This window comes from Anopheles ziemanni, chromosome 2, assembly GCF_943734765.1.
Source record: "Anopheles ziemanni chromosome 2, idAnoZiCoDA_A2_x.2, whole genome shotgun sequence".
Classification (NCBI taxonomy): domain Eukaryota; kingdom Metazoa; phylum Arthropoda; class Insecta; order Diptera; family Culicidae; genus Anopheles; species Anopheles ziemanni.
Genome location: NC_080705.1, coordinates 46,730,069 through 46,755,381, shown reverse-complemented (window position 1 = coordinate 46,755,381; position 25,313 = coordinate 46,730,069). Strand labels below are relative to the sequence as shown.

At 40.1% G+C, this 25,313-nt stretch overlaps 5 protein-coding genes across 5 annotated transcripts; 2 read left to right on the top strand and 3 right to left on the bottom strand.

Moving 5' to 3' along the window:
• Nucleotides 1–1,251: 1,251 nt before the first annotated feature.
• Nucleotides 1,252–8,511, bottom strand: LOC131285349 (condensin-2 complex subunit D3). Its single transcript, XM_058314206.1, has 7 exons — nucleotides 6,398–8,511; nucleotides 6,173–6,323; nucleotides 3,325–3,736; nucleotides 3,072–3,258; nucleotides 2,716–3,004; nucleotides 2,222–2,623; nucleotides 1,252–1,696 (listed from the first exon to the last, which is right to left on the bottom strand). The coding sequence occupies exons 1-7, from the start codon at nucleotides 8,509–8,511 to the stop codon at nucleotides 1,343–1,345; spliced, it is 3,909 nt and encodes a 1,302-aa protein (XP_058170189.1). The 3' UTR covers nucleotides 1,252–1,342.
• Nucleotides 8,512–12,515: 4,004 nt separating this feature from the next.
• On the top strand, nucleotides 12,516–13,918 carry LOC131282319 (F-box/WD repeat-containing protein 4). The gene is made up of 2 exons (XM_058311745.1): nucleotides 12,516–13,390; nucleotides 13,452–13,918. The coding sequence occupies exons 1-2, from the start codon at nucleotides 12,573–12,575 to the stop codon at nucleotides 13,870–13,872; spliced, it is 1,239 nt and encodes a 412-aa protein (XP_058167728.1). The 5' UTR covers nucleotides 12,516–12,572; the 3' UTR covers nucleotides 13,873–13,918.
• Nucleotides 13,919–13,930: 12 nt separating this feature from the next.
• LOC131293667 (vacuolar protein-sorting-associated protein 36) lies at nucleotides 13,931–15,338 on the bottom strand. The gene is made up of 2 exons (XM_058321742.1): nucleotides 15,204–15,338; nucleotides 13,931–15,007 (listed from the first exon to the last, which is right to left on the bottom strand). The coding sequence occupies exons 1-2, from the start codon at nucleotides 15,297–15,299 to the stop codon at nucleotides 13,931–13,933; spliced, it is 1,173 nt and encodes a 390-aa protein (XP_058177725.1). The 5' UTR covers nucleotides 15,300–15,338.
• Nucleotides 15,339–18,864: 3,526 nt separating this feature from the next.
• Nucleotides 18,865–19,556, top strand: LOC131281599 (vacuolar ATPase assembly integral membrane protein VMA21 homolog). The gene is made up of 2 exons (XM_058310941.1): nucleotides 18,865–18,920; nucleotides 18,998–19,556. Exons 1-2 carry the CDS (start codon nucleotides 18,879–18,881, stop codon nucleotides 19,274–19,276), a joined length of 321 nt encoding a protein of 106 aa, XP_058166924.1. The 5' UTR covers nucleotides 18,865–18,878; the 3' UTR covers nucleotides 19,277–19,556.
• Nucleotides 19,557–20,539: 983 nt separating this feature from the next.
• On the bottom strand, nucleotides 20,540–22,274 carry LOC131285706 (proteasomal ubiquitin receptor ADRM1 homolog). The gene is made up of 3 exons (XM_058314564.1): nucleotides 22,156–22,274; nucleotides 21,439–22,021; nucleotides 20,540–21,347 (listed from the first exon to the last, which is right to left on the bottom strand). Exons 2-3 carry the CDS (start codon nucleotides 21,984–21,986, stop codon nucleotides 20,555–20,557), a joined length of 1,341 nt encoding a protein of 446 aa, XP_058170547.1. The 5' UTR covers nucleotides 21,987–22,021; nucleotides 22,156–22,274; the 3' UTR covers nucleotides 20,540–20,554.
• Nucleotides 22,275–25,313: the final 3,039 nt, after the last annotated feature.

Here is a 25,313-nt window from a genome sequence, read left to right as displayed (position 1 = left end):
GTAAAAGTGCCACCCGTCGAGGGAAACGCGTCAAGCGTAACACCGAACCTTTAACACGTTGACTGCCACGCTTATTTTGGTCGTGTTTACCTGCAGGTCAAACTTTTTCTTCATGCAATATCGCTCACTATCATTTTTGATAGCCATGGCCTGCTGGGAAGTGCACAGGTGCTCGAAGCGCACACACACAGCTCGGCAATTGATATTTTTCTGGTGTTTTGCCTTTAAAACCATATTGTTTATTTCTATTAACGTTATTATTAAATATATAGCGCCTCAAGATTTCTCCAATAACCGGCTTACGTTTTAGCAGCGCGACTGCATCCGTCTCATTCACCCAATAGACACGCAATGACATTTAGCTAAAGAGACAAAGCGATTCACATGTGATTCAATAAACAAAAACCTTCCACTAAAACAGCTTGTAACTTTTTTGATACCACAGTTATTTTAAAATCAACCACAAATTAAGCTAGACAGGAGATGAAACTATGTAACTACCAAAGGATTTGTAGGTAAGAGTTGTCATTTCAAAGATATAGTACTTCAAAAATCATGGTAGGTGGCTATCAAAACTGATAGCCATGGCCCCCAGGAAACATCATTGGCTATCAAAAATGATAGCCATGGCAGTCAACGTGTTAAACCACCAAACCTCCACAACCTTGTTTGGTCATGCCTGCCCCGTTAAGGGCTTACGAAACTTTTTACCCTATGTGTACGTGGATAGTCAGTCCTCTCGTACAGGGGAGGGTCCGGTCTCGGTTGGGATTCGAAACCACGCCGTCGAGGTGGTGAGCCCCGGCGCTACCGCTCGGCTGTCGCGGACCCCCATTCCCGAAAGATCCCGCGGGTACATTACGCGTAATGTATCGTGAATTGAAACGTGAGCTTTTCAAATATTGAAAAATTGACTACATATATGCGAGTGTTCCTGCAAATCTGTTCAGAGCCGTAAACGTTTTTTCTACAGGATAGCTAGGATTTAGAAAAGGACAAATTTCTCCTGCTATTTGCCAGATTTACAATTTTGGCTGCCTAATGCTAATGACTCCAGCTGGACCATTGTGCTCATACAAATTAATTGAGCATGTTGAAAATGAAAACGAAGCCGTGAAATTCAGTGGAATTTCAAAACATTCTTTGGACTTGCTTGATATACCGAGATTTACCTGATCTGCTTAAAGATGGTATTGTTATGTGTCGACATCATCATGCACCTATGAATCTATTGGGCTTCCTTGAGTTCCAATATTTTATTATTCCATTATTAGCGTATTATTAAAATGAGACGAAGCGAAGTTCGTTGGGTCAGCTTGTATGAAATAAATTTCCTGCCAATTTAAATGTCGTGTAGAATTTCAATACCGATATCATTTGCATCTTGCATATACTCTTCTTCATCGGAACCGAGGTTGTTTATTTCTGTGTTTAAACCTCTTTTTAAATCTTTTCTTTTACTCGAATTTTGTTTGAGATCTTGTTTATCATCCGTTGCTTTCATCAGTGCCCTCCAGAAATTCATTGGTTTGGCAAATTCTACCAAAGAACGAAAGTTTCTAGCAATTGCAGTAGCAAATTCATTTAATCGATGATTTGCAGCTTCTGTTTTGTCTGGTTCAACTTTTTGAATATAGTTAAGCACCTCTTGTTGGAAACTGTAATAAATGGCAATCATTTTCTCCGTAGTTGTCGCCTAGAAAATTAAAACAAAAAGCATTAGTAAATATTTCCAAACTAACTCATTTGAGATTATTTAAATATATAGAATTAGGTTTTATCATGTTTTATCACGTTTTATTAGGTTGCATGCACTTGAGACATAAATATTAGTTTGATAACTATTAGTGATCGGAATCGATCGAACTCCGTGCTGAGGCTTTCAGAGTATAAAATTTACATACATCCCAGATCATATACTAAAGTTATGCTCTGTCTTTGCTCTTGATTGAACACATAAAATCGTGTCTATGATAGTAATTTGTGCAGTAACACAACTTGCGGTAACATACATTTATATACAGAACTGTTTCTACGACATTCCCACACATAATTAATTAAACGATGATAAATTTGTGTTAAAATCTACATAAACATTATTTAGGTAGTACGATCGCTCTTCATTTAATAATGAATGAACGATTGTTACTTATGCCATTCTTTAGCAATACCACATCATTAAAACATAGTAGAAGCAGTGATGACTATCCGCCATACTTACAATTTCTTTATCAATTTGAGCCTGGGCAGTTTTTAACTTTTTTGAAGCAGATGGTCCATCTTCTTGGTGTTCTATTGTATCTTCTTCGTTCCTCGTGTTTCCGATCTTTGACATTTTTAATTTGTCACGTTCATAGGCTTTACACATCATTGTGAATACATAAAGTAAATCAAGGAGCGTTGCAACACCTTGTGAACATTCAACATATTTTCCTTTTGATAGCTGGTGATGAATTTTATTCACATTCTTTAAAAGTTTAAGCAAACTGCTGTCATCTATATTTTCTGCGAAAAAATCGTAGATCGCACATCGTTTTCGTAATGAATCCTCCGAGCTGCCTGCTAAATCGCATGTTTCGCATGAGAATTCAGAAGCCGGAAACATGTCTCTTTCTGCATATTGCTTCAGAAACGGCAGTTAGAAGAAAGATATATAGAAAGTTTTTTTACTGTAAAACAAAATACTTTGCAGCAACATCTCAAAACAATACTTACCAAATAGTTATTGAAGGCGTATACACATTCCAGCAAGGAAACTTTCAACATATTTTCATTTTTTGAATGGACGTACTGCTGAATGACGTAGAGTGCTTGAGCGGCAATCTGTTCATCTTCATCAATAATTAATTTAAGTATGTTCAGTAACACACCACCACGCATTTTAACATAATCCTGTAGAATTAATTCATTTAGATTATTTAAGGCCACACTCCGCACGGTCAAATAACTAGAGCTTAACTGCCCAATGACCGTTTTAATTGACGAATCCACCAAAGATGTGTGCCTACAACGAATAAAAGTTGAATTATGAAAAGCGACATCCTTTGTCTCTTCGGAAACCGCAGTATTACCGCTTGCAAAGATCTGAGAAAGCTGTGATCAATGTGCATATAATGCTTTCATTTATATTTTTGAACAACAGTATCTTGTTGAAATCTGCAACAACTGTTGAAGCCACCGCTCCATCGCGTAAACCAAATCTAGCCAGCACGATTATTGTTACATTGATTTTCCTATTTTGATCAGTCTGCATGGACACTGCAACGCAGAACGAAACAAATGTATCAAAAATAATGCAAACTATGGTTTAATATGTTTACTTACACAACTTTTCATTTGATGCAATTAGTGATAGATATTTCTGCAATATGTTTAATATGTTTTGATCTGGTTTATCATTAAGGTCTGTTGATGATTCCGTGTAAACAAGTAAACTAATAAGATAACGCTCATTTGTCATGTGCATACTGGCGTAATGCGAATGATAGTGTAGAAGATATTCTGCGCTACTGTCACGTATGCTAGTAATCCAATTTTCGCTGACAGTACCATCTGATTTCTCTTTGATCATGCAACACAAGCTGTATATGTCACTAACTAAAGAAATGTTGGTGCTTCCAGTTCGCAGTAAATCACTTAAAATTTTAAATAAATGGTTTAACCCAGCACGAGTAAAATCAGTCAGCCAAGATTTTATAACAGAAAGTATGTATTGTAGGCATATTGGAGAATTGTACTGAAAGGAAAAGAGAATATTAACGTAAGAGCACTAGAAAGGTGAACGGGCTAATTCTGTGATCCAATCTAGCGATACAGTGTAGGGGAAAAATCTACAAGCATTTGCATTACTCGGGGTCCACACTGCAGCGCGACGTCCCGTTTCAAAAGTAGCCCAGTTTCGGCAGAACAATCGCGCAAGCCAAGCGCGACAGAGGTAGGGGAGTATGTGGAAATATGTATCAAATTGGGGCGCAAACTCGGCTAAAATATTTTGTTGAATTTTGAGATAGTAATGAATGATATTTCTTTAGCTACGTATTTTATGCACCCTGAGTGAGTTTGGCACTTCTACATATGAAATTCACTGAGAAAACCACCTAAAACAACCATCGACGATATTTTGCCCCGCCGTAGGAGGTATATATTTCTCCGGCATCTCCTACTTATTGAGAGCAGTTTTTTTACGTTTCGGCACCTGAAAACACTTTGGTAAAATTATCAATAAAACCTGAGTTTCATAACTGAATTACATTTGTGAAGCCTAGAAATAAGTAGTACAACGAAAAATCCGATGTTTCGTGGAGAATATTGCTTCTTCTTCTTCTTTCGCTATGCGAGTCGGGGTATATCCTCCTACGCTAAGTCGAACGTTTGTTCCCTTACTCGTAATCAGAGGCGTACCGACTCTGTCCGAACTCCTATGAAGGGGCTCGTCCTTTAGGACCGGCTAATAATAGCCATATGTCCACCCGCCGGCCACGGGAGGGATAATTCCTTCCGTTGTCAGGACACAAGAACTCGTGGTCCGCTTGATTGACTCAAACAGAACGAGATGTGCGGCAGCTAGGATTTTTCTGACCTGAGCTCCAGCTCGGCGTGACCACGCGGTCGTGCCGTAACCTTACTTTTCCGCTAACCCTTTCAGGAACTGCACTGCTAACCTCCGCTCTGATTCACTGCCGAACTGAAACTGGAGAATATTGCTCGTTTTGTTCGCGTTTGTGATTCGGTTTGTTTACGTTTTGTCCAGCTGTCGGCTTGTTTTCGTTTCGAATTGACATTTGACAAGGGCTAGCGCGACGTCGCGTTTTTCGCTGTTTCTACACTAGCGTGAATTGTGCGACTTTTTTTTGTATGGAGTTCTACCGCCTGTCAGGTGACGTCGCGTTTTGTGACGGGACGTCGCGCTGTAGTGTGGACCCCGAGTTACACGGTTTTGCATGGAGTTCAGCGCCTGTCAGGCGACGTCGCGTTACGCGACGGTGCAGTCTGGAAAGCGTGATACTCGGGGTCCACACTACAGCGCGACGTCCCGTCACGAACCGTGACGTCGCCTGACAGGCGCCCGAACTCCATACAAAAAAAATGTCGCACAAATCGCGCTAGTGTAGAAACAGCGAAAAACGCGGCGTCGCGCTAGCTCTTGTCAAATGTCAATTCGAAACGTAAACAAACCGACAGCTGGACAAAACGTAAACAAACCGAATCACAAACGCCAGTTCCAGTTCGGTAGTGAATCAGAGCGGGGGTTAGCAGTGTACAAGTTTCCTGAAAGGGTTAGCGGAAAAGTAAGGTTACGGCACGACCGCGTGGTCACGCCGAGCTGGAGCTCAGGTCAGACAAATCCTAGCTGCCGCACATCTCGTGCTGTTTGAGTAAATCAAGCGGACCACGAGTTCTTGTGTCCTGACAACGGAAGGAATTATCCCTCCCGTGGACGGCGGGTAGACATATGGCTTTTACAGCCGGTCCTAAAGGACAAGCCCCTTCATAGGAGTTCGGACAGAGTCGGTACGCCTCTGATTACGAGTAAGGGAACAAACGTTCGACTTAGCGTAGGAGGATATACCCCGACTCGCATAGCGAAAGAAGAAGAAGAAGAATCACAAACGCGTACAAAACGAGCAATATTCTTCACGAAACATCGGAGTTTTCGTTGTACTACTTATTTTTATCCTTCACAAATGTAATTCAGTTATCAAACACCGTTTTAATTGATATTTTTACCAAAGTTTTTTCGGGTGCCGAAACGTAAACAAACTGCTCTTCAACAAGTAGGAGATGATGTAGAAATATATACTTCCTACGGCGGGCCAAAATATCGTCGTTGTTTTTTTAATTTTGTTTTCTCAATGAATTTTAAATATAGAAGCGCCAAACTCACTCAGGGTGCATAAAATACGTAGCTAAGCAAATATCATGCATTACTACCTCAAAATTCAATACAAAATTTTAGCCGAGTTTGCGCCCCAATGTGATACATATTTCCACATACTCTCCTACCTCTGTCGCGCTTGGCTTGCGCGATTGTTCTGCCGAAATTGGGCTACTTTTGAAACGGGACGTCACGGTGCAGTGTGGACCCCGAGTTAGACTCGTTGTATACTGAGGGCACGGTCGCACTGATATCTATTTTAAGCTCTTAACATAGCGATAAATTGTGAACGTTTACCGTATCTTGCTGCAGAATATCGCACATTGTTTTTATAACCACGTCTGGATTGCGAGATTTCATTTTGCAAGCAATAATGGATAGTATTATCCATGCTTCGCTGCAGTTTACCGTGAAGATGTGTGATTCTATGATGCTTAAATTTGTTGGCCTAAAATGGCAAAAATTAAATATTTGAGATTATAATCTATTCCCAGTATCAATTTATTTGACGACGACACTTACGTGAGTATTGATTTCTGTATCCAGGATTCGACAGCAGCTTTGAGCACATTTATCTTTCCAAGAACAAGTATTGCTCTCACAATCATCCATGGCGTAAAAATTTTCCCAGTGGATGAGTCTTCGAAACGGCACATGTTGTCAAACACATTTGTTTTCAAACTTTCCATAGCGGATTCCTTGAGTTTTTGATCTACGTCGTCCATAAAAAACAACAGGCATTTGGACCACAATTTGATAAGAGGAAGGTAATTTGGATACAGGCCTATCAATTTATTCAATACATTTAAAGTTGTGCGTCGCATCAGCATGACGGGATCTTTCGCCAGCTTTATAATGATGCTCTCGAACACGGGATCATCTATTCTATTTCGATCTAGCTCCAAAATGCACTCCAAACAAGACAGAGCTACTCGTCGGATGGCAGACATGGGAGAAAGTGTTGCTTCATGTATTATGTTAGGCAATAATTTAAGAATGTCATTAATAATTTCTAAACCTTCAATATGCGAAGCGGCTGCTATAGGAACTTGCAAAGTTCTGCTTGTATTAGCCACTTTATTAGATGTAGTGTTGTTAGTGGACTGTTTTTTAAATTTTAGTACATTTCTCGATATCCCTAATTCAAGTTCTGCTGTTTGATACAATTCTTCCACGTCATTTAATATTAGATAGTTTATTTCGTCTTCATCCGCATTTGGTCGATAGAAAGCACTGTGAAAAATTTCCTTGATGATTTTGTTGCCATTTTGTAACATTCGTAGCAGACATTGAAAGGCTTTTTGCTTTACCGTGTTTGACTTTTCAAGAAGTTTGTTATACAAAATTCGAATCATCTCAATTTCACGCGGCACTTTTGATATCTCTGACTGAAATAGTTCCCAGTCAACAATGCAATCCACCGTAGCTAGCCTGCTGACCAGTTCTATAATATTTATTCGAGTACTGCTCTCGACATTTGTCTCAATCGCTTTCAAATAATCCACTATCGAAACATTGCATTTACTAAATATTGCCAATTCATATTTTACCGCGATATCCAAAAGGTAAGCAAAACTATCAGGACGCTGAAACACTTTGGGCGTGTTTGTTAGGACGGATTTAATAAAGTTGGTCAACACCTCAGCCGTATCTTTGGGGTATTGTTCAAGCAATCGTATGAAGAAATTGTACACCTGAAATGCTTCAGGGGCGCATTTAAACTCTACTGTGTACAATACAGCTGTTTTATTCAGAATCATGCTTATGTTGGTGGAACAATTGTCATGAGCATCATGCTCTGGAAGACACATTACACTCATCGTTGAATAAATTTTATCTACCAACTGCTCAGCCTCTACACGATTCCACGCATGTTTAGCACAGAAAGTAATTAGACTTGTCATTGACTTAATCATTTGAATTTTGGTGGATTCACAATTTTTTAGAGTCATGCAACGAAGTAGCAATTGTACATCGTCTAACAGCGGTATGTAATCCAAAAGCAACCGATTTTCCTCAGCTGTGGAAAATGCGCGTACATTGAATTTTTCCGAATATTTTGGATCGCGAAGCTGTCTGATCACTTGAAAAACATCGAAGGTTTTCGACAGCACGTATTCATTAAATGCTATTGTTTGTTTTTGACCTGGTGTACTCAGAAGCACAATATAAAGTCTTGCAGCACTTAAAGCTAGCCTACGATGGGTAACTTTGGTAGGATCATATTCTGCAAGGCTTACTAATCCGTAGATAAACGCAAGGAACTGATCCATGTCTAGTTTTTTTGTTAGGTACTGCCAATTGTCGTACTGATCAAAAATGCCAGCTCTGATGCGCAAATTTTCCACTTCTCGAATAATATCGTGCATTAAGTCAAGTAAATCAGGTGCTTGTGTGGATTTTTGAATCATAGGCATATCCATAAAATTCCGTCCGGATACAGTTTGTTGGTGGCTTTCGTTGCTATTTTCTTCATCATCACTTTCATTGTTGCTCCGGACTAAAGCGCTTACACCTTGAGCTTTTCCCGATTCCTTCAGTTTGTTACAAAGATGATCAACGAGTTCAATCGATGTTGACGAATCAAAATAAGTCGGTAATTGATCCAACAGCATGTGCACGTGCGGTGGTGCCATTGTGATTTCACGAGTAAATATGACTGAACATCAAAACACTAAATGCACATCAAGGTTAAAGGTTTGTCGAAATAAACTATGTTAACACCTAGCCATCTTGAAAGTATATTGAGCACAAGGCTAGGTTACTCTCAAGGTTGGTTCATATGGAGCAATTTGACAGCTCAGCACAGCGCCATCTTGGAATCAAGATAAATACACACTATATAAGGTAGCGGAATGTAGAGCATTTTGACGTCTACACTGCAAAAACTCGAAAAATAGCTTTTGACAGTATGCTGATACTCAAATTTGGCGGGAATCGTCCTTAGAAGATAAACAAACAACAACGCTCGAGGACCAATCAAACCGATTCTTCAATTGCTTTCGTTTTGTTCGCATGGAAAATATTTAAGAAGCCGTCGGCCGTAGTGGGTCACCGTTGTTTCGACGAAATGTATCGAAGTTTCAACTCACGTACCTTCTCTTTACTCGCATAGTTGTTTACATTTTATGCTGTTTATCACCATGCTGTCAAAAGCCACGGTCGCCATTTTCTAAAAATATACCTCCTAAAAAGTCACCTATTCAGTATTTAATCATCTTGCTTGGAATTTACAGAGAAGGGTCAACCCCTGGTCACAGCTTTGCGCCACCGCATGCGGTTGCGTTTTTTTCCCATGGGAGAGATAGGAGCTGTCATGGGCTGTCACCGCAGACGCAAGACCTTGCGGTTTCTGTACTTAAAAATCAAACGAGTTTGATTCTTGCCACAGACTCTCGCGTTTTTATATGTCAACAGTAAATATTGTTCCTAGTAGACTTTAATGAGATTGTATGCTCATATAAGTGGTACAGTTGGTCCCCGCAGTACGCGAATGTTTGGGACCGAACGCAATCGCGTATATCGAATTTTCACGTATTGCGGATTTCCTCTGTCATATCGTTTATACTTCATAATAAAGAGTTAAAACATAAACATGGTAGAAGAAATTATGTAAACAGCTCAAGCTAGGTGTTCTTTTCACACGTATAGTGCCCAATCGTAATTATAAATCAAAATACGTACATACAATAAAAAATGTAAACTAAATATGCATTGAAATAATAATTCATACCTAATCTATTATATTTGCTTCACAAATGTTGCATGATGTGTTGAAAACTTACAATTTTTTTATAAAACTATCCATTGATAATTGTTTTTTGATGGTTTTCTTCTCATTAAAACTTTTCCTAACTTCTAAATTTGGTATGGGCGAAATCGAGGTGACACCAAATTAGGAGTTTGCATGCAAGTTTTTGCCTAGTGGGAGATATTCGTCATGGGACAGTCAAAGATAAACAAAATGGCGGCTAGCAATAGCCCTTTATCGAACCAAACTAAACTGTTCTTGGTCTACATGGTGTCTGACAATCATCTGTCAGAATAATGAGTCACAACCGGTTGACAGAAATTGACATTGTTGCTGGTACTATGTAGTTCGAGCAAGAGTCCCAGCAATCTGCCATGGAAAAACTTGCTGGTACTACATGACAGCTGCAAAAAATTTGAATTTTTGTCAACCGGGCAGCAATTTCTTGTCAGTTCCAAACCAGATTTCCTTGCATTTTTTTTGGCCCACTTTTGCATAGAAATTAAAATTATTTCTCGTACTCCAAAAATTCAAGTAACGTTTTGATGATTCCTAAAAACACTCTTCTTCTTCTTCTTCTTCTTCGTCGAGGATTTACACCAGTAGGGCTATTGAATCCAGCTTCCTGGGCGTTCGCAAGCTAATCTGGTGACATAGACCTCTATTAATGTTAAAGGACCGGCTGCTAAGGCCATATATCTTTTTTTTCTGTGTGGTAACTTATTATGTTTGTGCTCATCCATAGAATGTCACTTGTGGCTTATCATTTTGTTAACTTCACCTTCTAATTTATACACCTTGATATTCATCACTGTTTGTGTTTTCTGTTTATACTATCTGTCTGTAGGGTCGACTACCTTTTCTGTTGGTTGTTGGCTTACCAGCTTTTTCATTCTGGTAACGGGGTTTATCACCCAACCCGGTTGACGACAAATGTCAGTTCACCCTGATTTTGGGTCCCCGCATCCAAAAATCTGTACTTCTCCCCCCCTCAACTCTATGATTAGAAATGAGAATGTGTGCGTTGGTTGTTTTCTTGGGGAGAGAAAAGGTGCGAATGCGTCCTATGTATATTCTATCCTTTGCAACCATGCAACACCAAACTATCGCCAAATGCTTACTGTGTCATATACCGTGTGTCCTTCTTCTTAAAACTTGCTTCAAATTTATCTTCACTTATGCCATCTTTTTGTCGGTCAATTTTAAATTTTTTGCAATGAAATACCATATGTCGAGCTGTCTTTGGAGTTTCACATATATCACAGTTTCCGTCTTCCACTATTTTCATTATGTTGAGCCAAAAGTTGCTATGTTCATGGCCTGCTAATAGTCTATTTAAAACTCTGATCTCGCTTGCTTTTAGGAATGTGTTATGGTGCCACATTTTCTTTTCTAGTACTTGTTGAAATATATAAAATTCCTAAAAACACTTAAAGCTTTAAAAAAACAATACTTCAGAATTTTTTACGCAGAGGTTCCTTATATCTCAAGGTGGGCGAACTATCTGCTGACAGCATGATTTTTTGAAAAAGCGACAGCTTCGTAGTTTTAAGCGATTTTCTCGAAAAATATTGATGCTTCGCCTCCAAATTTGGTATTTAACAAGAATAAATTGACCTCACCACTAAAAAAAATGTTAGGGGGCATTTTTATTTGAAATCATGGAAATAATTGATCTACTTTCTAGTGGGCCAAAATTACATACGTGGGCCAAAATACCCTCACTCAGCCTAATTGAGCTCTTTTCTAGTGGGCGAAAATTACATACATCCCTCTTCTTCTTCTTCTTCACTTCGTCGAGGATTTACTCCAGTACGGCTATTGAATCCAGCTTCCTGGGCCTTCGCAAGCTAACCTGGAGACATAGACCTCTTTAGGTTAAGGACTGGCAACTAAAGGCCATATGTCCTGATTTTCTGTGGTTTTCGATTTTCTGTAGGCGTCGCCTTTTGACTGCCACCATGCGGCCAGGAGCACTGCTAGCCAACCACGCTAGTGAGCAGTCAAAATGCGGCTGTTCACCCGCCGTAACGAAAGGAATATTTCCTTCCGTTTGTCAGATCGCACGAAACTCGTGATCCGCTTGATTACTCAAACAGCACGAGATGTGCGTCGGCTAGGATTTCTCTGACTTGAGCTCCAGCTCGGCGACACCACGCGGCCGTGCCTAAGATAACCTTACTTTTCAGCTAACCCTTTCAGGAACCTCGTGCACTGCTAACCATCCGCTCTGATGTGACGCCGAACTGGAACTGTTACATACATCCCAGTCTAAAATTTTCAGCCAGTGCCCGAATCTCTCGCTCTAATCTCGCATTCGCTCTTGCTTCCACCATTTTTTATCTTTTTTCAAAGTGTTGTTTACCTTTTGTATGGGACCGCGGCGAGGAATCTGACAGTTCGTGTCGTTTCGGTCCTCCCAATTGAAATACCCTCAATAGTTAATGAAAAGTAAGGTTATCTCCGCCGCATGGTGACGCCGAGCTGGAGCTCAAGTCAGCCCGGTTCTAAAGGTAGAGCCCCTTCATAGGAGTTCGGACAGAACGCCTCTGATTACGAGCAAGGGATCAAATTGTTCGAATTAGCGTAGGAAGATATACCCCGACTCGTATAACGAAAGAAGCCGAAGAAGAAGGAATGAACCCACCTATTACCTATTTCGCTTGAGAGTTTTTTGCTCCCATATACTACCAGAATATTTGTAAACACTTTTTCAACCAACTGTCACAACAATGGCGGAGCGGAAAATAGATTTGACCCGACCTCTCTTTTTACTGATCTTCCTATTACCACAGCCTCCGATTTGCCGGTCTTGATGGTCTTGAAACTTATGTCAAAATTTAAGAAAAGTAAACAAAGCGTTTTCTACACAGTTTTTTCTCACGTACGTATCGCTCGTAATAAACGGCTAACGAAGTATAGCAACATATCATTATTGGAACGATAATGTGTGTTGTCACTGAAGCCATCCCTGTGTTTCTAAGTACCACGCTCTGCGATTTAGATGAATATTCCTTGGGACACGTGTTTTTATATCTTGCCGTTCCTGATCTTGATAACTGTATGCTGGTGTGCCGGAAATTTAAGCGGATTATTCAGCAATTTGTTCTCCCTAAAAAATGCATTCATGCGCTTGTAGCTGGCAATGGCAATGGAATAAATTTAAGTCCTAATAGATACACACCTCGAAAGCGTGTGAAAATAGACGAAAATTGGTGCAATGGACGTTATGAAGAGCGCACATACTTTCATCACAATATCATGTATATATCCCAGATGACAATTGATAAGGATTGGCTCTACATGACCCATGGGGGCCGTCTACAGGCTCATCGAAGAACTAAAGACCGATATTTGATAGATACCAGAAGCAGCTGGGTGATTGGTGATATCCGCGATTCGGATATTTCCAGTTTGGCAAGAGAAAATAGTTCTTTTTTCGCTGGCCGTATGGATGGCAACGTTGTGGTTTATGATCGTTCAACCCAGCATCATGTGATTCAACGAATATCGAATGATATCATAACGGCGGTAGACTTACATGGAAATGTCTACGCTGTTACCACGAAAAACCAATCTACCTACATACTACGTTGTTCCAATGAAAAGCTGGATATACTCGATGATGGTGAAGGCCCCTTGCTACAACTCAACTACTCTTACGCGGAACCGTATGAAACAATTAAACTAAACAGTGACCGGTTAGCGGCTGGAAAATTTCACAGTAGTAAACATGAAGCACTACAGTTAATAGATCTATGCAGGTAATCGGAAAATTTTAAGCATTAAACTTGTATACATGGTTGTTTTTATTCTTTATTATAGCTGCACGATTACAAAGTTGAACTCAAAAACGATGGCAGTTTATGATGTGCTATGGAAGGACGACAATTGTATTCTCTCTGGAAACTTCGACACTACTTTACGCCTCATTGATACGCGAACAGGGAATGATGAAGCCTGCTGGTCAGATCCATATAATGCATCGATTTACTGTTTAAATTATAATGGATCGTATGCAGTTCACTGTGGTTTGAAATATCACTACCGTACAAATCTTTATGATTTGCGCGTTCCAAAACGCTGCATTCAAATGTATTTTCCTTCAAAGAAAAATAGGAATTACTCACCAGTTTATAGCATTGCTGCTGATTGCAGTCTGCTGTTCATCGTCACCGATCATAATTTGCGGATACTCAATTTTGATGCAGACTGGGCGATTGCAAAAGACTATGCTGCTATTTAGCAGCAACGTTAAGTGTTTCGAGATGTAATCTTTGAAATAAAGGTGCAAAGAAGAGTGATTAATAAAAAAATTTATTAGAGTAAAAACGTAATCCAGCAATCGAGTCATCACGACATAATTTTCCTAATGCCTCCGCAGTTAGTAAACGCTCCCGCGCTAGAATTAGTGATATACTTTCCAAACGAGCTAATTCATCGGCACTAAGAGAAATTTGCATTTCAACCAATTGTAATGTTCGTTGCGCTATCAATTCGTCATCATGGGACTCAAGTTGCAAAACTATCGCACCGCTAGGAAAACATCGAAGAGTTATGGGTGCTGAGAGCAGTTTGCAAGCTTCCAATAAATCTTCTGGGGAAAGCAGCTCCAACCCACGTGCCCGATTTACGCGGCAGTAAACATCAGCCAGAGACATCATTCCGCCGGCTTCCGTAATAGGATCTAAAAGCATCTCACATAGCTGCTGTGAAAGCTTTAGGAAGTATTCCGAGTTGCTTCTTGTGCTATCTCTCGTTACAGGGTCGTTTATTCCTAGACTCATCAAATATGTCTTAAACCGCACTGTTTCATCTTCCGAAATTTCGCCATTTCGCTCACGAATCTTGATACTGACCATCTTCGTGACAGCGACTATATCTTTGGCCATTATCATCAGTTTGCTGAGGTCTTGAAAGGCAAGGGAGATGCTTTCATCGGTTTGCTTTTGCTTTTCGGCCAAATTTCGTTCGATTCCCATTATTCCAGTGCGTAATTTACGACGAGTCGGATCTGTACTAGGAGCTTCCGATGTTCCTGCTTGGTTAGATTGTATCCCAGCTTCCCAAATTCGAGTGTTGATGGTCGCGTGAAGTGCTTGAACGAAAGCAGGGCTTACACCATTACGTCCAGAAATTTTGACAAAAGATGCACTACTATGATCCATTGGACCTGGTTTCTTATCGGGCGCATTCGGGCTCAACCGTAAGATCGTTCTCTTTTTCTTTCCGAACAACATCGAACTAGCTTCTTCTTCATTCACAGAGCTCACATAGCTCAGTTTTAGCGCTAAAGCATTTCCCCCGCGGGCAATATCTCCATTGCGACCCCAAAGCATTCTGTGGCTGGTTAAAACAATCTCTCCATCCTCGAAGTTTGTCTGAAAAAAGAAACGCAAGAGTTGTAAACAGAATTTTGCCCTTTTCACTTCCATTAAGTTCTACGTTAAAGATTTTATGTACTTTTTAACCATACCAGGCCAAGTTCAATCATACATCCAAATATTGTATACATGGATTATTAGGTTTAACTTATCATTCACATAGATATTTCAAGGATAATTTTAAGGTGCTTACTTTTTCGTCGCCATCATATAATTTTATATTGCGATCTTTTGCAACGAAAGTTTCATCTTCGGTTAGTCGAGCCTGGCAATATTCAAAACGATTCATTTTCGAAGGATTATGGGTCAGACTAGAAATCAATGAAAATCTAATTGTAAAGAACACTAGGTCAATGGCGTCTTTTGGTTTTGACCAAGATAAATACACACTATATAAGGTAGCGGAATGTAGAGCTTTTTGACGTCTACACTGCCAAAAATCGAAAAATAGCTTTTGACAGTATGCTGATACTCAAATTTGGCGGGAATCGTCCTTAGAAGATAAACAAACAACAACGCTCGAGGACCAAACAAACCGATTCTTCAATTGCTTTCGTTTTGTTCGCATGGAAAATATTTAAGAAGCCGTCGGCCGTAGTGGGTCACCGTTGTTTCGACGAAATGTATCGAAGTTTCAACTCACGTACCTTCTCTTTACTCGCATAGTTGTTTACATTTTATGCTGTTTATCACCATGCTGTCAAAAGCCACGGTCGCCCAAGGTGGGTCCTAAGGGAGGTGAGCTCAAAGACCGTGGCAGCCATTTTGAAATTAATTTTTGACAATCGTTCCTGGTTTTGTTTTGTTTCCAGTTGATACGGTTACCGGAAGACTCTGCCCTCATTAGCCACAACTTTACTGAGGAAACAGTTCCATCTACGATATATTGCAAAGTCATCTTGTAAATGAGGTTGGACGAGATGGGTAATGCGGTTAGGTCGTCCAAAGGCACATATGTTAACACTTTGTTGTTACAATGCTACACGAAACGTGTTTGTTAAAACGACAATATCTTCATTATATCGCATTTTTTCCCATTCCATGAGTTATTTTTGCAAAAAACAGCTGAACAGGATAAATACGGTATTCTTACGCTATCGGAAAGAACTTTGGAAACAACACCTGACAAATTGGAAACATAAACAAAACCCGGAACGATTGTCAAATTTTTCCTTTATTTTTCTAAAAAAATCAATGCGATTTGTTCGGGATGAACCCACCTGGATAGCAATCACTTTGCGGTCGCCAATTTCTAAAAGAATGCCTCCTAAAAAGTCACCTATTCAGTATTTAATGATCTTGGTTTTGACAGTCAAGATTACCCAGCGAACGGAAGAAGATACCCGGTTGACGACAAATGTCAGTTCACCCTGATTTTGGGTCCCCGCATCCAAAAATCTGTGTTTCTCCCCCCCTTAGCTCTATGATTAGAAATGAGAATGTGTGCGTTGGTCGTTTTCTTAGGGTGACCCCGCGTCCACACGGCATCGTAGCGTAGCGATTTTGACACTCCGTCGTAGTCTCAACTATTTTTTATGGCCGTGGCTAAAGCCTCTCGACCAACATTTTCACTACGACGGAGTGTCAAAATCGCTACGCTACTATGCCGTGTGGACGCGGGGTGAGAAAAGGTGCGAATGCGTCCTATGCATATTCTATCCTTTGCAACCATGCAACACCAAACTATCGCCAAATGCTTACTGTGTCGTTATACGCGTATACGCACGTACTTACGTACGAATAGTATTTGAGATATGTGAGTGTGTTTCTTGTTGGAGTGACCAGAGCATCATGTATTTGCGCATTCTGGCCATAGCAATCTCAGAGTGCAGGCGCAAGACCATTGAGCATCAAGTGTTATGATCGTGCCATTAATACTGTTGAGGTAAGAACAAACTAATAAACTTATGAAAATGATGGAAATCTAGGTAATTTAAATCAGTAACATTCTAACTTTTTTTACTTTTAGGAATGAAAAGCAAAGCTAAAGAATGCGTCGAATGGTGCATGAGCTGGATCGCATATGCAGTTAAGAATTGGATCTTTCTGGGACGGCAAGTCCACTGCAGAAGCCGGAAGTCTACACTGGTAAGTCAGAAAACAGTGTGATCGCAAATATCCGAAAAATAAACATCCGATGACTCAATTCTCAAAAAACAAATGTTTTGATTTCACCGCAGCATTCTGCGGGTAGCAGAAAATATCACATTCGTAGAATATACCATATACACACACACACCTACACGCGAGCTAGTCTCACCCACACCACCAAGCAAACCAATGCAAATGTGTGCGGCAATACATGGGCGATCCATCAAATTTTGACTTGCTGGGAGGTTGCTGGGACTCTTGCTGGAAGTACATGACAGCAGCAGAAAATTTGAATTTCCGTCAACCGGGACGTAGAACGCGTTGATGTTCACTTGAAGCCGCTTCTTCCTCCTTGTCGAGACACTGAAATGTGTGAAAAGCGCGGAAAAATCATCATCAGTAAGAACTCTGCTGTGGGTTCTTATACACGTACTTACTGTCTGGTGCGAGTTAACCCGGCCCCGGTTAACCACCCCGAGTCGGTCGATCCAAGCGATCCATCGAACACTGGCCAGCGATACTATGTTACACCCGATAACAACGGCTATAAGAAAAATCTAACAACTAATGAAACAACGAATACGCTGGTAAAAACACGGTCGAATGCTTGCTAGTTGGCCAGACTTGCAAAGTAAACAGTAAACAAACAAAGATTTGACAGCCAGTACCTCTTTCCACTGCGGTGCCTCCCAAAAAAAATTATTGGTAGGTTATGAGGAGTCCATGCCTACCAAAAATACATTTGGCAAGGTTCTTTTTGGTAGGCATGTATACCTTTGGTAGGAAAGTGCAGCAAGGTTCTCCTTGGGTTGTCCATTCGTTTTCTTCAGCAATATTTATGCAAAGTACTCATTGTATACCTACAAATAAATGTGTATTTTTTGAAAAAAAATATATGCTCGGTATTCGCCCTGCATAGAAAAAAAACTAGGTGAGGCTATCATTTTGGGCGCAGTGTAGTGGAGTTTAAAAATGCAACATAACTACAATTACTTTGTTTAATCCCTAGTTTTTGACTTGAGACAAACCCAAATGCTTTAGAGACATAGCCAGATGAGTTAGAGACGCAATGAAATGAGTTAGAGACAACAGTCGATGAGCTATTTCAATACCACACCCGGTTGACAAAAATTCTAATTTTTTGCAGCTGTCATGTAGTACCAGCAAGTTTTTCCATGGCAGATTGCTGGGACTCTTGCTGGAACTACATAGTACCAGCAACAATGTCAATTTCTGTCAACCGGGCATGCTTTAGAGACAACACTTGAAGAGCTATTTTAAAATAACGTGCGTTAGAGACAAAATCACCCGCTTTCGAGACAAAGTTGGCTGGCAACGTCTGTAATGAGATTGTATACTCAGATAAGTGGTATTTTCAAAACTTAAAGTATTTTTTGGAGAAGAAAACTGTGTTCGTTTGTCATTTCAAAAACGCAAACGCAAGACCTGGCGTAAAGCTGTGACCAGGGGTTAACAAGGTTAGTTCAAGTTATCTTGGGTACACCTCAAAAAAGAACTCTTTTGACAACGTGACTGTGCGTTTATAACACATGCGTGGCAAAAAATGTTCGCTCATCCGCTGTAGGTGGGATTCGAGTCTTTTGAATCCGTCTAGGGAATCTTCGAATCTTCCGAACCCGATTTGACCAACACTACTTGCCATGGCCATTGCAGTACCGACGGTCACGAGTACAGTTTAGATTATAACATTTATCACAAGTTTTTGTGAACTATCTCTATTTTCTGCTAAAACACAGTTTTGGTACAGTTTATAACTATGTCTAAATCAAAACAGAATAAACACACAATTTCAAAGGAGGTAAAGCATTAAATCAGCTACTAATCCAAGTGTTACCAGTGCAGTAAATTATTAAATATACTTTATCTTTGTATCAGGAACAACGAGCTGAGTATCGCACCTTCAAGACTGTATTCTTTTATTGCATTCTAATAATCGTGGTCCCAGTGTTAACATTTTTCGCCTCCAAACAATGGCTCTTTGATGGATTACTACAACTTTCAAACGTGACCAGCAACATTTACTCCGCAGTGAGCGCTGTGGTTGCCCTGCATGTCGCGTTATTTCTGTTTATTTATAAAGCTTATTTCACTGTTAGCGTTGAAAGCGTTGTAAGCAGTAGTAGAGGTGTAAAAATTGCATTAAAAGAAGACTAGCGTCCTCAATGTAGCTTTAAGGATTGCCTAAACATCATACATTTCCGTAAATTTATGCTGTCATCATGATAATAAACCTGTGTGAATTTGAAAAAGTATGTATGAACTTAAATTTGGGCAGACATTGTTATTATGAAAGGAAGATCGTTAGATTTTAATATTTCTAGGTACGAGCCATACGCATACTGATCAGGTCGTCGATTAACACTGAACAGTGTGACGAATATTCCGACTTTTGTGAATGCTACGTATTAGAAGGCAACGAACCAATCCTAGAACGAACACCTAAAATCTGTTGATTTTGGTTATTCTTTCAAGCTGACACCTCAAATTGGCCAATGTATTTGCCTAACACGTTGTAATATAACAAAGCATTTAAATACCTACAAATTCTTTACAAGAATGGATTGTATCCGAAATGTAAAGTACATTTATCAACTGTACTTTGATTCCATTCCATAAGGGGGTTCCTTGCATATGAAAATCAGCCTTGGACAACATTAATTTCTTGAAGTGAACCTTCTCTAGGATTTTCGCGACGAAGAAAAATGCACAACATTAAGTTTCATGAGAAACATTGAAAGGAATGTGTAAGGTTTGGTTGTTTTATCTATGTTGCAAGATTTGGTAAATATGTTGCTTCAAAGAAAGAACTAATGTAATATTTAGAAATCCAATTCGACGTTATTTGATAACTAATGTTCATTAGCTGTTCCATCGTATGGATAAGGTATTGATGGACGATCTGATACAATAAAAAGAATTATCAGTTCAAATATGGTTCATTACATTTATAGTGTGCTACAAACACCAAAAAATTAATAATTTGTTTACTCAATTGTGGTTGTGGGGGTTCGCGTCTACCGGGATCGCGGCTCACCATATCGGCGGCGTGGGATCGAAATCAACCGAGACCGGACCCTCCAATGTACGAAAGGACTGACTATCCACGTACACAAAGGGAAACAGTCTGGTAAGCCCTTAAAAAGAGGTTTGGCATGATCAAGACACCTATTAAGCTAACGGGCAGGCAGGCCTGACGATGGTCGTTACGCCAAGAAGTTGATTGTGATTATATGCAAAGTGATTTACTTCAAACTTCAAAATGCCAAAACAACAGAACATCTTATGTCCATCAGCCTAAGTAATCAAACTCATCGCGACATATTTATTTCCGATTTCATTAGTAGATAGTTTGAAAAAGATTAAAACACGAAAATGGTTAAAAGATGAGTAAAGCAATCGCCTGTTTTCTGTTCGCCTGTAGACAGACCATTTTTATCCTGCCATCTCATCGTCTTGGTCTTTCTTATCTCCCTTGCGATGCCCGTTTTCTTCCTTCGTTTTCTGTTGTTCACCACCAGTTGCGGTCGGTACAGCAGATTGCTTACCACTTACAGAGCCTGTGCTCTCGGACTGAACTCTATCAATGTTTTCCAATGCTTTCACAAACTGTTCCAAATCCCCTGCATTTGCTGCAGCCACAGCTTCTTCGTTAAGCTTAAATTGCGAAACGACAGGTCCCAGCTGCCCGGATTGTAGAGCATTAGAAAACATGGATAACGCCTGATGGAATTGCGGTGATGATATTGTTTCCTTCAGTTGTTCCTTTTTGTCATCGTCACCCTCCAGTTGAGGTAGGTGTTCCACTAACGCATCTACCTTTTCTTGGTCGGCAATGATCGAGGTGAGCGTGTCTGTGTTCACGGCAGAAGCAAGATCGATATTACGATGCTGACCAGCTCCAGCAATACCAGAAGTGTTGATGCCAGATAAGTAGTTTTGTAGATCAGACAGCAAAATTCTGGCACCACCGTCTGTAGCTGATGAATCGGTACTTCCAGTAGCACGTGAATTTGGAGTGCTCGATGAAGAGCCAGTGGACGCGGTTGTAGCACTCGTTTTCGAGCTGCTGGAGGTTTTTTTCGGAGCGCGTGGCGTAGAAGGTGCATTAAGTGCCGCGTTTGGAGTAGAGGTTGAACCGCCGGTATTGTTAGCTCCCGATAGATTACTGCGATTCGATGGAGAAGCGGCGCTGGTTCGGCTGCTTGAATTACCGGAAGATGATCGACTAAAATAAAACAAAAACATTACAATACTTGAATGTGACGTAAAATGCTTTGCGCAACATCCGCAACTCTAAATTTGAAGTTTTCACTTACGTCATTGATCCAAGAAGACTGCTCAATCCGCCCATCTGACCAACACCGCCGAACAATTGCATTATCTGCTGCTGTGACATGTTGTTCAACATATACTGCAAGTCTCCATTGTCACTGCTTCCGTTTCTACCTCCAGAACCGATGGTGTTGCCCGAAGGTGGATTATTGATCACCTCATTGATTCGACGGCACCATTCCTCGTCGCGATCTGTTTTAGGTTCTTGCATCCAGAAAAACAGCTTGCGGCTGGATGATTTGAATTTCAACACAAACACTCGTCCATTCTTCACATATTCGAGTTTTTTAAACTCGCAGTCGTCCGGGAAGAGGATCAAATCATCTTCAACTGTTCCAGTTGTACGATCTTTCCAGCAGAAGTGTATCAAACCGTCCTCCGCTTGATACACATAGACCAATCCTTTGCGATTATCAGGATGCACCATCTTGTTAACCATATTCATCCGACCAGCACGGAACTCCACGAGATGTCTGTTCCCACCGGAACTACCACCGACCGTGTTGCCGCTTCCAAAAATGGGACCACTCATTTTGCCGTTAACGATGATACTCGCACAGTATGACACTGGACAATTTTGTGGCAACCAGGTAAAAAGAAATGATTCATATTATTCATATGCTGTTGCTCCAGCTTTCATCATAACCATCTACGAAGGCAAACGAAGAATGCTACGCAACAATATAATACAACACACTTACCAGTTTATTTCGGGGATGCTTTCCTCTGTTGTGATCCCAGAACACTAAAGACCAGGCGATGGATGGAAGTTACGAATTTCAAGTTCTACCCTTAATAATAGACAAACCGATGCGTAACTAACTTTCTTCGTAGCATACGCGACACTTTGTTCCATCAAATGGTGAATTATTGCTCAGTCATCTAAAATAGTGATGCAAAGTCGGAGCGGGATTGATCGTTTTATCGGAAGTCTACTGGGAGCTTTTCAATCATATTCCGGAACAGGATTTTATCGCGGGTCGTTTGCGAATTGATGGATTTCAAACTTGCATGATGCTTGCTATCAAAGCCATCAACAAAGTTACACCAATCCACAAAACTAAGCAACGCTGATGAACGCCATCGCAGGAGCAGCTTCCGTAATTACATCTTCCGATTGTGCTGGCTATATGTGCAATACTTATACATCACAAAATGTATAAGAAATGATCCAGTTATGGATTAATTTTGCACCAAGCACAATGTACAAATTTCTCCTTCAATTGTGCTATCTCGTTCACTCTTGTTGGACCTGTGTTTGCTTGTCATGTGCTCTTATTTTTTTATGTTCTTGCCAAGGCTGATTGCTGAACAATGTAGAGGAGCTAAGTTTATAAACTTAGCTTCTCAAAGGATTTATATAAAATATTACTACAATTTTTAAGGTTAAATTTCTTTTGCTTATGGAATAAAAACTTTTTAGAACTAATAACAGATCAACAGTCAAAGTGTTAAGGTGCCAATAGTAAATATTCTTCCAAGTACAATTTAATGAGATTGTATACTCATATAAACGGGATTTTTACAAGTTAAAGTTTTATTTGGGGCAGAAAACTGTGTTAATTTGACAGATGAAAAACGCCAAGATATGCGTATGCGTAAATAATGCGTAAATAATAATAATGTAATGTATGCGTATGTGGCTCTTTTGGCAGTAAAATTCTGCCCGGTTGTCAGAAATTTAAATTGTTGCTGGTACTATGTAGTTCCAGCAAGAGTCCCAGCAATCTGCCATGGAAAAACTTGCTGGTACTACATGACAGCTGCAAAAAATTTGAGTTTTTGTCAACCGGGTGGGGAATGATGACACTACAGTCTGTTCCCGAGTTACGCGGATTATGGGGACCAGAGAAATCCGCGTATCTCGAATTTCCGCGTATCTCGAATATTGCTTGACACATAGTTTATACTAGGAGTTAAGAGATCGAGCTCTTGTGTACATGTATCATAGAATATTCAAAAATTTTCTTTGTTCATTAATATGAATGCAATGCAAGCGTATTCAAACAACATAAATTACAACAAACGAAATAAAAAGCGTAAGTTATGCAAATGTGTAATTTACATATTTATTCGTGTGGTTGTACATCTCAGGAATTTAAATCGATGTAATAAACCCAATCTACTGTCAAACTTTGAAAACCGCGTATCTCCGAATCCGCGTAAGTCGAGAACCGCGTAACTCGAGAACAGACTGTATAAGCCCTCGTTTACCAAGGGTATTTCTGGGATGGGATTCGAATCTTAGGAATCAGTCTAGGGATCGAATTTTCGAGTTTTCCGAATCTCGATTCACCCAACACTACAGATGGTGTTAACTTTCCGTATCACATGTCAGGTGACACTTGTCGAGACATTTTCAACGTTATTTTGGCCTGTTTGGTAAGTTGGAAAATCGTAAAATGAAAAGTTACACAAAATGTAAATGGTGTTTGCCATGACTGCTTCTTAGAATACTGCCAGTTTTTGTTTGAATAAGCTTTAATGTGAAATTAATACAACATCCAAACCAAGGTGGGTTCTAAGGGTAGTAATCACTTTGATCCAAGATGAATAAATGCTGAATAGGTGACTTTTTAGGAGGTATTTTTTTAGAAAATGGCGACCGTGATTTTTGACAACATGGTGATAAACAGCATAGAATGTAAACAACTATGCAAGTAACCAGAAGGTACGTGAGGTGAAACTTCGACACATTTGGTCGAAAAATCGGTAAACCACCATCGGCGAACAAAATGAAAGCAATTGAAGAATCGGTTTGTTTGGTTCTCAAGCGTTGTTTGTTTATCTTCTAAGGACGATTCCCGCCAAATTTGAGTATCAGCATACTGCCAAAAGCTATTTTTCAATTTTTTTCCAGTGTAGGCGTCAAAATGCTCTACATTCCGCTACCTTATATAGTGTGTTTTAGTGTGTGTAGTGTGTTTATCTTGCTTTGATTCCAACGAGCCTTTGACAGCTTATTCCGCTAAGTTCGGCTTTGTGTTTATGGAACGCTTGCCATCCGTGCAGTATTGTGTCTGTTGTTCATAACCCGGTTGACAAAAATTCAAATTTTTTGCAGCTGTCATGTTTTTCCATGGCAGATTGCTGGGACTCTTGCTGGAACTACATACAGTCTGTTCCCGAGTTACGCGGATAATGGGGACCAGGGAAATCCGCGTATCTCGAATATTTGAGGGTATTTTAATTGGGAGCGCAGAAACGATACGAATTGTCAGATTTCTCGTCGCGGTCCCATACAAAAGGTAAACAACACCTTTGAAAAAAGCGAAAAAATGGCTAGCCGCGTCGTTTCGTTTCCGCGCATCGTCTCGACACGTAGGTGGCGTCGTTTTGGATCGTCGAGACGGCCAGCCATTTTTTCGCTTTTTTCAAAGTGTTGTTTACCTTTTGTATGGGGCAGTGTCGAGAAGTGTATCGTTTCCGCGCTCCCAATTGTAATACCCTCAATTGCTTGACACATAGTTTATACTAGGAGTTAAGAGATCGAGCTCTTGTGTACATGTATCATAGAATATTCAAAATTTTTCTTTGTTCATTAATATGAATGCAATGCAAGCGTATTCAAACAACATAAATTACAACAAACGAAATAAAAAGCGTAAGTTATGCAAATGTGTAATTTACATATTTATTCGTGTGGTTGTACATCTCAGGAATTTAAATCTATGTAATAAACCCAATCTACTGTCAAATTTTGAAAACCGCGTATCTCCGAATCCGCGTAAGTCGAGAACCGCGTAACTCGAGAGCAGACTGTACAGTCTGCTGCAAGTAAAATCGGACACTCGAAAAATGAGACGATCTGCTGTCTTTCCACAAGCCTACAGCATTCCCGGAACCGAATGTTGACCTT